The 14,866-nt window shown below is 44.5% G+C and overlaps 1 protein-coding gene across 1 annotated transcript; it reads right to left on the bottom strand.

Annotated features, from left to right (window-relative positions):
• Window positions 1-2,139: 2,139 nt before the first annotated feature.
• On the bottom strand, window positions 2,140-14,634 carry UCHL1 (ubiquitin C-terminal hydrolase L1). The gene is made up of 9 exons (XM_066632133.1): window positions 14,536-14,634; window positions 14,051-14,062; window positions 12,152-12,280; window positions 9,348-9,498; window positions 7,592-7,677; window positions 7,449-7,496; window positions 6,029-6,095; window positions 4,012-4,070; window positions 2,140-2,588 (listed from the first exon to the last, which is right to left on the bottom strand). Exons 1-9 carry the CDS (start codon window positions 14,566-14,568, stop codon window positions 2,502-2,504), a joined length of 672 nt encoding a protein of 223 aa, XP_066488230.1. The 5' UTR covers window positions 14,569-14,634; the 3' UTR covers window positions 2,140-2,501.
• Between the last annotated feature and the right edge of the window lie 232 nt (window positions 14,635-14,866).

Raw genomic sequence — 14,866 nt, forward strand, 5'->3', positions numbered from 1 at the left:
GTATTGCTGGGGGTGAGTATGCTTGCAATATATTTGAACACATTATAGCCCACCTTCTGCCTCCCCCATAATTCTCACTGGAAGCCAGGTCAAAAGATTTGCTAATGCTGCATCTTCTCTCCCCCCACCCACATGTGCAGCAATAACTCATTCCAATGATGCAAAGGCACACGTGTAGACAGGTAAACAGACGGAGGGAGCGATATTTACCTCTGCTGACCCCTTTCATGAGAAACAGGCTTGCTCTTCAGTAGTGAAGCCCACTGAAAGCCATTAATTCCATCCATACATGCATCCAGTTGAAGTACATAAGTTGCCATAATCATTTGGTGTCCGAGTTGGCAACCTTCAGTCTCGGAAGACTATGGTATCGCGCTCTGGATGATGGTTCTGGCACAGCGCCTAGTGTGGCTGAAAAGGCCGATTTGGGAGTGACAATCCCTTCCACACTGGGAGCAAGTGCAATCTGTCCCTGGTCTTTCTCCTTGGCTATGGGCCTTCCTTCTTTGCCTGGCCTCTTTGCCTCAGACTGTTGGCCAAGTGTCTCTTCAAACTAGGAAAGGCCATGCTGCACAGCCTGCCTCCAAGCGGGCCGCTCAGAGGCCAGGGTTTCCCACCTGTTGAGGTCCACTCCTAAGGCCTTCAGATCCCTCTAATATTTTGACCACTGAAGTGGTTCAAAAGTTTTACTTTAAAAAAAAATCTGCAGCAGGTATACACAATATGTTCAGCTTTTATCTTGGCAAACAGGCTGCAAAAATCAGGTCTATGCTTTTAAAATATAAAGCTAGAGGCAAAATTGATGTGCTTTTTAATGCCTTGGCATTTCAAGCACTTGCTCCCTTCTTTCACACGCTCTCAGGGACAAAGAGCACTTGTTTCCGAGAAACTGTCTCCCATGCCATATGTTGGCTCCTTTCATGGATATGCCTGTTGCTTGGCAGCAGAAGCAGATAAGGAAGCCTATGACATAATATAAGAAGGGACAGCTTAAAGCTACTAGTGAAACAGCATCAGGCAAGATGAGCTGGCAGCTGTCTTTCCAGCAACAGGGGCCAGTGTGGTTATTTGGAAGACAATGCAAGTAGTAGCTAAACTGTTTTAATTTCAGCTGCTATTCTGCCCTAGATGCCACCACTAGAAAGGCAAGAAAATGCTATTTTAAAGCAACAAATCTGGCTGCAGTTTTACGTATCAGGCTTTATTTAGGGAGTGCAATATGTGTATGGAGATATTTTGCCAAATGTTGTCTTACTAGAAACTATATCTGTACAAAGTGATTATTCCTTAAAAAAAAAAAAGCCACCATAATAAGCTTACTCTGTCCTAGTTATGTAGGAGACTGTAGCCTCCCTTAACTGTTTGAGCACCCTACAGCTTTCTAACTTGTCTACTAGCTCCCCCTGAAAGGGTATTTTCCTAATTTCATCCTCTTCTGTTTCACAGGAATGAAACAAAGGGGTGAGACCTTGCTTTTTAGGCATATATGATGAGCAAGTAGATTGTACAAAGCTGAAACACTAAAAGTTCTGCTATCTATACTGTGTTGGAGGACCTCAGCAAGTCCTGCTCTGGATATCTGTGGAATTCCACACCTGGCCAGTGATGCCCTAGCTCTATCACTGCCATCTTTACCAGAGCTAGGACTGGCCCGGTGAACATTTAATAGTGATAGGTCTTCTATCAGTGCCACAGCCTGAACCCACCATGACACAACTCCTGCAGCATGTTGGTTAAGGCCAGTCCTGTTCACACAATCTTCACTTTACCTTCTGAACTGGTTAGATACATCTGAAAGACGAATGTTCAAACAGTTATAAGAGTTTTGTCTCCTATAGAAACCTTTTTTGTATTAAGTTTGTGGGAAGTTTTTTGAAGGGTGTTAAGAGGAATCCAGATTTACATGGCACCTGTTATGGATAAACTTCTCCCCACTTACACTAAAAAAAACACACTAATGCTTTATCAGAGAGTAAACTGCAGCCTTGGGCTTTAAAAAAAACTGTTTACTTGAATCTTTTTTTGGTCTTGGAAGGCCAGCTTTGGCACACACATCCTCACAGGCTAGGACATGCACCCCCATTTTAGCAAATAGGTATTTATTCCCACTCAAGACTCATGCAGCAGCACACATGAACATTTGTGTTTTGAATAGTAAGTGGTTTATTCTTGCAATTTACAAAGGAATCACAACAGCTTAAGAAGCTTGGAGGCACAAGTCAAGTAAGCCCTATGAAGCATTTAAACAAGTTACAAAGTCAAGAGTTCCAACATCTGACATACTGGAAGTGTTGAAGCATCTGAGCTTTAAGACTTTAGGACAAGCGCCACAGAAGCAGCTGTGTGTAAAGTAGTGAGGGTTAGGTGGGGCAGAAAACAGAACAGGTATGCAAGACAGTTTAAACTTGGGTCAATAGCCTTTTTTTTAAACAAATAGTAAAAGCACTGAAAGTTTGAACTGCTCTCCATGACAGGTTCAAGATTGCCTTTCCTCTTGAACTTCAAGCAGACTTGCACAATGCCACTGCTGAAAAACGAACCTCTCCTTCTTCACGTTCCGTAAACTGCCGGCAAACCTTGGCAGAGGCCTTAAAGAGAAGATACACAGCCATTGGGGACATCTGAGAAAAGCACTGAAGCCAACAGAGAGGCTGGTCATGATATACACTCAAAGCAGCAAGTTTGCAAGCTAAATTAAAGCAAAACCCCATGTTTTGGCAAAATGACAATGTGGGGTCACACTAAAAAGTTAGAGCTTCTCCACTTTTGCTCCTCTAGCAACTACTGTGCATCTACCTGGCAAACTAGATCACCTAGCCTTGAAGGTAGATGGGCGAACATTATCCTGCTGACAATTCCTACCCCAGCTGATGGGACGCCAGCTAGGTTGTGCGGCTGCTGGGTTGCCAAACAACCCTTCCAGCCTTGGCCCTACTGGGACAACCGAGGTAGCCTCATGTCTACCATTCCTAATCTTATGAAAAGGGCATGAGAGTTTCTTTATGGGCAACTATACTTTTGGCTCAGCACCAGAGCCAAAACTGTGAACCACTGGTTTTAATTATTACACAAGTGGCCTCAACACAGTTTCTATACTTTGCAGTGGTAGCTCTAGCTCAACTAGAAGGAAAGACCACAGATCGGTAGCAGAGCACATGCTCTGAATGCAGATGGCCCTAGGCTTAATCCCTGGCAAGGACATCCCAATACGAGGCATAACCACACCAGTTTGTGTCTGATGCCATGGAGTATTGCTTACAGACTATATGGATAAAGTAGAAGTAAATCAGGGGTCCAGCTCTATATAAAGCAGCTTCCAAGGATATTAATCATTCCATTCAATCAGGGGAGGCACACAAGTAGAACACAGGAGTAATTCTATTGAAGACTTGGGGCCTGATCCTTGAGCCCTGCATGCTGGCTTACTGCCAGCGTGCAGTGTTGCAAACGACCCATAAGGCATGTTTGCAAGCCCTTACCACAGGCCCGACACCAGAGCTAACCCAGCACCAGCCCACGCTGGGTCAGTTCCAGCGCTGGGCCTGTGATCCACCACCCAGTGGTTGCCTGGACTGCTGGCAGATAGGTGAGGGGGGGGGGAGAGACAGGCAGAGCTCAGCTTTACCAGATCCCAAGCCCTGTGCTGAGCTGCGTGGCCTGACACAGGACTCTTCAATTCTGCACCAGCTCAACAGCCGCCACAGAACGGATCTTGCTACTTGGTGTTCCTGATTTGATGACTTTCATTCCTGCTGTGTTCTCCACTTGAGGCAGGATACTGTGCCTAGAGAGGAGACTAACAGCCCAATCCTGGTCTGTGCGGGGCTGCCACAATGCAAAAATTGCTGCCACAGTATCCTGCGCACCCTGGGCAGCTGCCACCGTCTTCTCAGGAGAAGGGGACTTTCAACCCATTCCCCTGGGTAAGGGATGTAGTTAAGCAACGGGGCTACTTGATTTATGCCTGAAATTGGGAAATGCTGACCAATCATCAACTAAAAGAAAGTTTACCTTCAGCAAGGTATTATCTGAACTAACTCCATGATTTACAGGAAAGGGCATTCGACCATCTGCAAGAGATAAAGAATTTAGGACACCAGCTCTTATATTGCACAGACAGTCTTGGGGTAAAGAAAACCACTAGTACTGAAAAGAATTGAAGTGTATATTGACTTGCAGGTGTGCTTTACAGTCAAGTTGCACTGGAAAGTTCTGGAAATCAACCCCCCCCCACCAGCAGCTGCCTGGCACTGTTACCAATGCAACCATCTTTCCCTCCTTGCCAAAGGTTTCTAGAAGAGGAAGAACCCTATGAATGTTTCAGCTCATGCCCATTCCCTCATAAGCAGCAGACAGCAAGTCTGCAGTCAACAGGCAGAAAAAGTTATGGTAGAAAAATGCAGACACTGGACAGCTCTGGTCAAGTTGTTCCAGCCCTGTCCTTGTATTCCCATTAGGATTACTGGCAAGCCAAGACCAACAGATTAGCAAACTCACGTGGGATATCTGGATGGGAATCTGGGTCTCAAAAAGCAACAAAACTGCATAGCATTGTTGCCTTGGGCTTTAAGACTGGCTGGAAATGACTGTTAAGCATTTGTTTGGAATAATGTTCAGTAGGGTGGGAACAGCTGACAATATGTTTTGGTGATTAAAACAGGCAGTTTCAAAACAAAGTAATTTCTTTCTGCTGGGTGGGGGTACCCATTCTGGCATGTCTGGCAGCCCAAGTCAGTTTCTAGAGCAGGGGTCTCCGAACTTTTTGGCCAGAGTGCCACATCAAATATCTGGCATGGTGTAGACGGCCATAAAAAATTTAAATATAAAATTTATATAAATAGAGATGGAACTTAGATGAATGAATAATGAATGAATGGGCTCATTCACTCAACCCCTCTGGCCCTTAGAATACCCTCCAGATGCAAACAGAGCACAGCTCCAATCGTGTTGGCCAAGTGGGCCAGAGGCTTTCAGGGGACAAGAGGCTGGCCGCGGGCCACATCTGGCCCCTGGGCCGGGGTTTAGAGACCCCTGTTCTAGAGCAATGGTTCTCAAACTTTTTAGAGGCCCTAGAGGCTGCCGTCTGATTTATAAATGCCCAAGGAATGTGGCTCTAATGGTGATTAGGGAGTAGTGTAGGGGTGTCTAACATAAGGCCCAGGGGCCGGATGCAGCCCCTGGAAGCTTTTTATCCGGCTCTCAGCTGCTGAGGAGGTGTTAACACTGAAACAGCAGCCCACATGAAAATTGGACTTTTCTATATATTGAAATACAATCAAGATTTGCATATTTTCTCTTCTGCTCACCAAAAATTGGATTACAACCCACAGTTTGAGAACTGCTATTCTGTTTTCTCTAGAACCTAGTCAAGGCTGCCAGCTTTAACCAGAGACATCCAGATTTACAACCATGATATAAGAAGCTATACTAGATAGGCCTTGAATCTAAGCCAGTAGAGCTCTGCTATCATTCCACCCAATCAAGGAGACTCAAATGTGTCGCGAGTCCAAACCAGGATACAGTTCTAGGAAGCAATGAAATAGCATTGCTACTATGCAAGGTGGAGTGGCAAATGCAGCCCCACCCTTGCTTCCTACACAGCTTTTATCCAACCATCATTTAACAGATGCTTCCAATTTCTTACAATACCTCAGAGATCATAATAAGCTAGTATGAAGGTGAGGCTGTGTCCAAACAGCCAACCAAGAAGAATCGCACAGATATATTGTATGGGTTCTTCCATTTCCTGTCAGACACAGCAGGTTCAGTGGAGGCACAGCCAGTTTAACCCATTTTTGCCTGGCCCACAGATGTACACATTAGGCTCCTGTTGCATATATGCAACATTGGGCAGAAATGGCTTAAGACCATTTGCTTTTGAACCACTGTTGAACTCAAGTTCCCCACTTTTAAAAAGCCCAAGTACAGACTCCTGAAGAGGTCAAATGCAGTCAGAGGACATCTTGCCAGTGGAAAAAATAAGGGCTTCATTGCAAAGAGAATTAGCCTTTTGAAGTTGGAGACCTACCCAGTTCATAGAGGTGACCATCCACATTGGTAAACAGAATGAAATGGAAGTTCACTTTATCATCAACCTAAAGGTGGATAAAGAGCAAGAGACTAGGAGTCTAGACAGATTAAGATATCAGTAGATAACATTTTTTTTCTGTCTTATTTTATAATCAGCCTTCCCACATCTCATGCAACCTTCTTTTACATTTCAGTACATCTATCCAACCAATCTCATCTTGACTGTTTTTTGACATCTTCTACTTGGTATCAAATGAATCTAAACCCTACACCCTTTTCAACTGATTTAGTTTTCTATGATCACAGACTGGTCAGCCATTTGCTCAAGCAGGAGTTGCTACAAGTTTGGCCACCGTCTGCTTTGCTTTCATGGAGAGAAGAGTCAAGAGTCCTCCCAAAACAAGTGGCACAAGTTGTAGAGAACTTGATAAACAAACAAGGCACTTGCCACCACAGGTATCAGGTGTAAGGTACCAGCAGCTCTACCATCCAGGTCAAACCATTGCTTATTTCCTCCACATGCATTTGCCCAAGTCATGCTCCAAGTTGACCACCAGCAGCACATGCTCCAGTTTTGATACTAAAAGAGCACTGGGCATTGATGTGGCATTCTATCCAAGTGCTGCTTTTTCATGAGCCTACAGATAGCTTTAGTTCCTTTCTAAGCACCATTTCATCATGGAGATGTCCCACCCCCCAAAAATTAGCAGAGTGGAAGCCAAGTAATTAATTTTATTACCCTGCACAACATCTAAAATAACAGCAGAACAGTCTGAGGCAGAGGGACATCTAGTCTCCCCACCACACATTTACTCTCAGAACTGCTACCCTACAAAGACAGCAAGAGAAGATGGGAAATCTCATCTTTTATAGAAGATGTAATTTGGCTCACAAGGTTAATACAGGTACAACAAGGCTCAAGTATGCATATCAGTTAATGCAGCTTCTTAACTGAAGAGTCAGGTGTGCACACCAGCAACCTCAACACTGGCCGAATCACCAGTCTTCCCTCTCCACATTGGGCAGCCCATCTGAAGCAGTTTTGCTTTGATCCCCCCCCCCACAAAGCACTGCACATCCTTTTGAAAAAGTGCAACTTTAGAATATTACTACGGTGGAGGGGGAGCCGAGAGGAAGTTGTAGGATCAAAAACCCTAAACCATAACCATGTAAAGTTATGCTTCAATATGTCAAACCTGAGAGATAGAAGTTATGTTTTAATGTGGTAAGGTAGATGCTGGAATCACTCCAGTGTTCTAGCATTGACTGTGGAAGCCTTAAGGTCAAAGACCGACACTAAAGAGTAGAAAGAATGCCTTACTTTAAAAAAACAACAACTAAGAACCATTTCTTATGGTGCAATTCTTGGATCTGCTTTGACTTCAGGAAGACAAAGTTTTTAATTAAGATGCATTTACCCGACACTGGCCTTCTTGTGCTACTGCATTGTGGGCATCTTGAATAGCCTAGAGAAAGGGTAAAGAAGTGGTCAAGACACTTAAATTCAGCCATGTGCTACACCCCATTAGGGCTTCTCCTCCCTCAAGTCACCATCCTATACCTTGTTGTTTTCAAGCCTTTTTGCCCTCTCATCTGGTGAAACATCAGCTGTAGCAGTGAGAAACTCCTTTAGGGCAGATCCCTCATCTGGAGAATATGAAGGAAAATATTATGACATCAACTTACAGAAGATAAAATATTTCCAATGCCTTTGCAAGCCCAAATTCATTTAAACAGCCATTTTCTATTCTATATTATACAGTTAGCAGTTTACACAGCTTGAATCAGATACATATATCTTGCAAGTCCCCTTTCTATCCCCACAAATGCATGGGAAGGCTGCACACGGAATGTTGGTGGGCGGAGAGCATAAGTCCCCTAACTCTGATCAAAGTATGAAGCTTTACACAGTACAGCTATACCAACAATAAGCATTATACAAGTGGCATTTCCTCCCACACAAAGTAAAATGGAATCATAAAAATCAAAGATGGAAGATCTTTAAAATCAAGTCCAACCCCCTGCAGGCCATCTACAATTACAATATTGGAAAGCTAGCTATCCAGCCTCTGCTTAAAAGACCAATGATGGAGGTCTAGCACCTTCTAAGGCAGGCCATTCCACTGCTAACAGTTCATACTATCAGGAAGTTATTCCCAATGTTTAACAAAAATCTTTGTTGCAATTTCAACTTATGTGTTCTGGTCCTCCAGAGCAACCAAAAAACAAATCTAGTCCATCTTCCACATGACAGCCCCTCATATTATTTGTAGACCATTCTGGGAAGAAACAGTTAAGGGGGACACAACTGAACATGCCCAACTCCTTAAAGCCATCTCATTTCAACAGGTTTTTCAAGTATATTGGCTTAGGTGTTCTTGGTGAAGAACTGACAGTTTATGTTTTGCTGAAAGCAGCTTTGGGTACCTCCAAGGGGAAGTGGGATACAGATTTATAATTATTTTTTTTACTTCAAGCCTCATTCTACACTGAACATATACCAATGCAAGCTAAAGAAGCATACATCTCTACTCCTGTAGCTTATTTCAGGCAGGTTTATATCATGCTACATTCACTGCAGCCAGATTTAGGTGGCTGGGGCACATGATGGGCATGTAGAAAGTCCATTAAGAGAGAAGACATCTGCCCGAGTATCAGTTTTGCCAAAATGCATCTCAAAAATGGAGAGCGTCCTAGTATTTTGGGGGAGGATGACATATTCATGGCAAAACCAAGTAGCTCAAGTACACTGGGGTAAATCCGCTACAATTCCTTTTACCTGCTGATCAACTTCCTTTAAGAGGCTGCTATTAGCATATCAAACTGCCATCAGGATCTGGTCAGGTTCAGTCATTGCTCAGCCATAAAGCTTGCACACAACCCTGGATAAATCACATAAATAACTTGACTCACAGGACTGAGGCTAAAGTGCCACTCTACGGTTTTTGGAGGAAGGGTTGTAAACCATTGGATAGAATATAGACTGTTTATGGAGCAGACAGTCATCTTTACCAGTCTGCCTAATCTGGCAGTTTGAGCAATTGCCATTTCAATCTAGGGAACAGTCACAACCAGACCCATTCCATGTCAGATGTTTACAACCTGCTGGCTACTTCCCCACTACCTTTCTAGTAGTACACAGGTCTCTACCCTCCCCACTGCAGACAAATTATTCAGGAAGCAATGTGTTCCCAGAGACTCCTAATCACCTCCCCATACCACAAGATGCAAAAAACTGTATGAGTGAGCATCCATACCAAAGGGGGACAGGCAGGAAGAACATCTTTCTCATCTAAGGACTTACTTCCAGTACTTACCAAACAATATTTTCTCTTGGTTGTTAGCCACTGCATGCACAAGGCCAATTGTCCCACATGAGTTGCTGGCAGTCTGCTTCAGAAAATAGACTCTTGAGCTCACTTCTTGACCCTTCAGTTCTTCAATCTGCTTTTTCCTGAAGTTTTCATGCTACCAAGTGTGTTAAATGCATTGCATTAACTAGCATTTCACAGCAAAACTAATCCAAATCCAACTGTATGTTGCTGGCACACATCTAATTTTGATGGCTACCCACCTTGTGTAGAAAAAAAAAATCACATCACATGTATCTATGTAGCTTCATGTATGCAGTGGGGCAAGTGGGAACATATACTTACAAGACTTCTATACAACAATGTTTTTCCTATGCTTAAAGCAGTGAACAACAATAAAGTACAAGAGAGTACATTTAAAAACAGCAACAGAAAAGCAGCCACTGAAGGCCTATGGGGTCTAAAAGGAATCCCTAATGTAAGGTTCCTCACTAGGTTGTGTGCCATGCTGGCCATATGGTTAAGTGGAACAGGTCCAACATAAGGTCCAACAGATCCAACATAAGGCAAAGGGCTTAACACTGAATGCCTCACAACTAACATAGGATGAAAGCGGACAGTACAATCCCCAGTAGCAGTACCAGAACAGGAGCTGTCCCAGGCCTTTAGTTGGGTGCACAGATTCATCACCAACCATTTGAAGAGCCTATTGCTGTAACTTGCATGATGTTTTTCTACCTCTTATACATTTATTTTAGCCTCTCAACCTCTTAAAGGAAAAAAAAATCCCTGTATGTCAGGTTGAGAAAGCTCTTGCATCAATATTGGTATGCTCAAGGGGGGTAACATGTCTTCCATTTACTACTGGTATCTACAAAATACTGATTTTCACTTTTAATGGCCATTTCTGCCACTTTATGTTATCCCACAGAGTCACACAATGCACTGGAACCCATGTAGTCCCGAAATCCACGTATGGCAAGTGACCCATCTAACCCAAGAAGCTTCTCGTAAAGTTTAATTTTAATAGGAGGGAAGGATTGAATCTCAGTCAAGCCAAACAACTGATTTGCATGCAGAAGGTCCCCGATTCAATCTCTTCCATCTCCAGATTGTGACAGACATCCCTCCCATCACTGCAGTGTATTGCTAGACAACCCAAAGGCGAGAATCCATAAATGGCAGCTTCATATTCAATTATTCATACATAGTTTGCAAGCCTCAGACAGAGCAGATTTGCTACTACTGCATCTCTTCCTCCCTAAAAAAGCTACTTCAAGTAAATTCCCAGAGCCCAACAATATGTCCCATCTGTTCTTTCGTTTGCTTGGGGCTGTAGTGCTAGATGATATAGTGAGGTAGACTCCATGTCCCAGGTTGGAAGAGCTGTACTAGAGGTTTTCTCAGAGCTGCTTAACCAGGATCTCTTGGATTTTCAGCATATCAAATTCCAGCTCCATTAAAAATCTGACTTTGTTCCACTTCCCCCAGGTCACCTACCAACCACTGTTGACAATGGTAGGTATATCCACTAAAGCAGGTTCTCTCTCTATACAATAATGCAACATGTATTTCCACCAGGTGGAACAATGTCACCAAAATTATATAGGCAGCTTAATTCAGCAAGAGATGCAAAGCAGCCAAGAAGAGGAAGCACTACAAGAATGCATGAACAGTCCAAAGTATGTGGAATATAAGATCTATTATTTAAAAGAAGATAAAGGTCAAACATTTTCCTTCTCAAGACTGACCTTCTGGTTCTCTCTTTAGGAAGAGCCTTTAGCTCCTACCCAGGCTATGGGAACCCTGCAAGTCTTTGAATGGGCAGGGGGGAGCAGCAACACAATCACCAGGATTGAATTGCTGCCAGGCAGGGAAGGGTTTTTGTAATTTACCTGGGGATCACAATGCTTCTCAGAGGGTCTGGGAAGCCCGCAACCCTCTTCCAGGTTTCATCCCAAAACAGGAAGTGCGTCTTTTCTCAACATTTGAAGCCTCAAGGAGGGCTGTGGGGGTCAAAGGCTCCCCAGACCCTCCAAAGAGCAATAGCAACCCTCTTCTGCCCAGCAGCAGCGCTATCCTGGCTATTGCATTGCTTCCCGTTTCCTCTTAAAGGGCAATGGTCATTTTCCGGTTCCCCTGATGGGTCGCGACCCACCAGTTTGGGAACCACTGCTCTAGGTGTATTATTGTATGAAGATGCAGAATTGCCATCTTCTCTCACCCAATTCATAAAATTGGTTCAAGTTACCTTTTTAACTTGAGCCTCAGTTCTGTTTAGATAGCATCCTCCAGTACTCAAACATTCCAATTTCTGTACTACTGTAGAAGTCATTACTATAGATGAGGCTGCCAAGAGTTCATCTTTCAAGACTGCTCCATAGCAAACATCAATAGTAGGGTGTATTGAAGACATTGGGTTCTAAATACCACAGCTTATTTCCAAGTTGCCTGTATCCTCAATTTGCCAACAGCATGTATTTCCAGGCAATGCATTTATGATCAATGGATAAGAGCCCTAAGTATTTGGAACCAATAATACTTCCATTTCATCCAAATTAAAGGAAGGAACAAACAGACTGCCTGCATCTGCAGGTTAGTATTAGACAGCTCTGCCAACATTGGCTACTTTATTCTTAGAAGTATGATGTGCTTATTGCCAATTCTACAGGTTCTCTTTATGAAAAGGCCACCACTTAGTTGTGTTACAGCATTATAAGAGAACAAGAGTATCCACATAACCAGACAGCTAGTTTTTACCTATGCAACTCTGCTCATAAAAGCCATCCTTGGGCAATCTTAATACCTACCTGAGCAGTGAGGGGAAAGAGCAAGAGCAGGGCACAAGCTGGACTGGGCACACATTTCAATGAGTCTTCCTCAAACCCCAACACATCCACAAACTGCCATCCAGAGCTAACTCCTAGGCGGGACAGCACCTACATGGTGAAGAGTCAATGTAAGCAGAAAACACCATCATACTCCACATAAGTAGATAGGACTACCACTCTTTTCTCTTGTACTCAGTCACCAGGGTTTATCAGGGCTAAACAGCCTAAGAGCATATTAAGAATTCAGTATTAAGGCCCTTCCATTTTTATATTATGCTCTGAAGCTTGCTTTGCCAAACAGCACTCCATTCCCTACAGTTGCTTTTTACACTCATGCAATTCCAGCATGCTCTTAAAGAAACACCTAGTATGACCTTTTCAATCCAATTCATTATGATTTTATTATTTTTCACATTTTATACCACCCTTCCTCCAGGGAGCTCAGGGAAATGTACATGGTTCCTTCCCTTCTTTTGTCTTCACAACAATCCTTTGAGGAAGAAAGATAATGACTGGCTTAGTTACCCAGGAAGCATCATGGCTGAGCCCCCAGGGATTTGAACCTGAATCTTCTAAGGCCCAAATCCTAACCAACTTTCCAGCACTGGCATAGCAATGCCAGTGGGTTGTGTGCTGCATCCTGCAGTTGAGTGGCACTCACAGAGGTCTCCTCAAAGTAAGGGAATGTTTGTTCTCTTATCTCAGAGCTGCACTGCCTTTAAGTCAGTGCTGGAAAGTGGGTTAGGATTGAGCCCCAAGTCCAATTCCTGAACCACTACACCATCCTGGCTCCCATCACTACACTACAGAAAGACTTCAAAGCCATTATTTCACCAACCCAGCCATCTTCATTGTCTACCCTGCAAGAGTGCCAAGGAAGGGCCATTAATAATGGTTCATTTGTGTATGCATCTATTGTGGGGCAGTATACATTCGACTTTGGTTCAGAATTTGTTTTAAAAATCAAGGGTCAATTATCTTATGTTGTTGTGTTGCAATATCTAGGAGTTGTCACACAGGGTGACCAGATACCATTGAGGACAGAGTGTCTGTACTTTGTCCTCCATTGTATCTGGTCACCCTGTATATCTCAGCCAGTTACCAGATATACAACTAGAAAAAAAGGCTGGCGCCAGCATATATTACCACTTCTGAACTCCCAGGGGCACTTGACAAGCACTGAATGCAGGCTCTTTGGTGTGATTCAGCAAGACAGTGCAAATACTTAAGACTAGAAGCTGTAGCCTTCTATTTATGAGCCCCCAAACCACTTGCTTTGCAAGTTTAATATGAAACAGCATCCTTGGCAGGGCAGGGGTGATCAAGGAGGTAAAGCTTCATTAAAGAGTCACCAGGCAGGACTGCTTAAGAAAATATCTCCACCACTCTGCAGATCTAGACGAGTTCACCACCTTCCAGGAGGGCCTCCTTGTGCAGCACACAAAAAAACCCCAGCTTCCTAGAAGGGGGGCAGGGTGAAGATGCTCTTCCAGCCAGCCAGACACTTGCAAGCGCATTCCCTTTCAAGACCCTTGCGTGACACAGCACAAAACCTGGGGCCGCAGCGCCACCTGTCGCCCATCCTACAAAGCACAGTACAACCCAATGAGTGCTTTGCATGGCTGGATGGGGAGGGGGAAGCAAGAACCCCCCAACCCGCGTTCCTTTCCCCACTCCCCATTCCCAAGATGTCTTAGACGCCCCTTTCCAGTAGCATCAGCAGCAAGAACCAAAGAGATGAGCAAGAGCCTTAGGGCAGCCGCCTCCCCACACCCTCCATCAGAGCTTCCAAGACATGAATGGAGATGCAAGCAAGGAAACGCCCAGCCAAGGCAGAGATGCTGCGCCTTGTTCTTCTGGGTCTCGAAGGGCACTCACTTTGTTCAGCATCTGGAACACAGAAGCAGAGGAGAGAGAGATCAGCCTGGCTAAGGGCGGGTCCTGCCAGCCTTTGCATGAAACAGAGACACCCCCAGACCCCCCAAATCAACTGCAAAGACCATGCAAAGGGCTAGAAGCCAATTTTCCACCATGTCTCTAGTAGAAACTGGAAATTTGCAAGATACCCAAACTGCATGCTGCACCGTTTAACAGCCCAATCCTAGGCATGTCTACTCAGAAGTAAGTCCCATTAGAGTCAATGGGGCTTACTCCCAGGGAAGTGTGGTTAGGATTGAACTGTAAGTCTCTTTTTTATAGCAGACCCCCACGTTTCTTAAGCAACCAGTAGATCTGCTTCTATAGAATAGCCCCAGTTTCAGGTGCCCCACCCCCAAGAACACCCCAATTCCTTCTCCCAGGAATCCAGGATCCCACCCACCCCATGCAACACACCCCCAGCACAAGAATCCATAGCCTCTCACCTCCGGATTGATCTCCATAGGCTGCCAGGCCATTGTCTCAATTGCAAGATCAAACCACAGCAAACGCGAAATCTGCAAAGGACCGTGTGCTCTGGAGAGGTAAACGCCCGCCCACCTCTTTATATAGTGCCACCGGGCTGACTCATTGCAAGGAGGGGGAAGAGTGGGGCAGAACCACTCCAGGAATGATGCATTTGAGGCACATGAACCCCTGGTGCCTGGATGTGGTGCATCCTCTCCCTCCCCCAAGATTCCCCAATGAAGCGTCCTTTGCATGCTTTGCACTGCTGGCTGCTGAGATGCACTATACAGATTGCTGTGGAGTGCACCC

This window comes from Tiliqua scincoides, chromosome 6, assembly GCF_035046505.1.
Source record: "Tiliqua scincoides isolate rTilSci1 chromosome 6, rTilSci1.hap2, whole genome shotgun sequence".
NCBI classification, from domain to species: Eukaryota; Metazoa; Chordata; class Lepidosauria; order Squamata; family Scincidae; genus Tiliqua; species Tiliqua scincoides.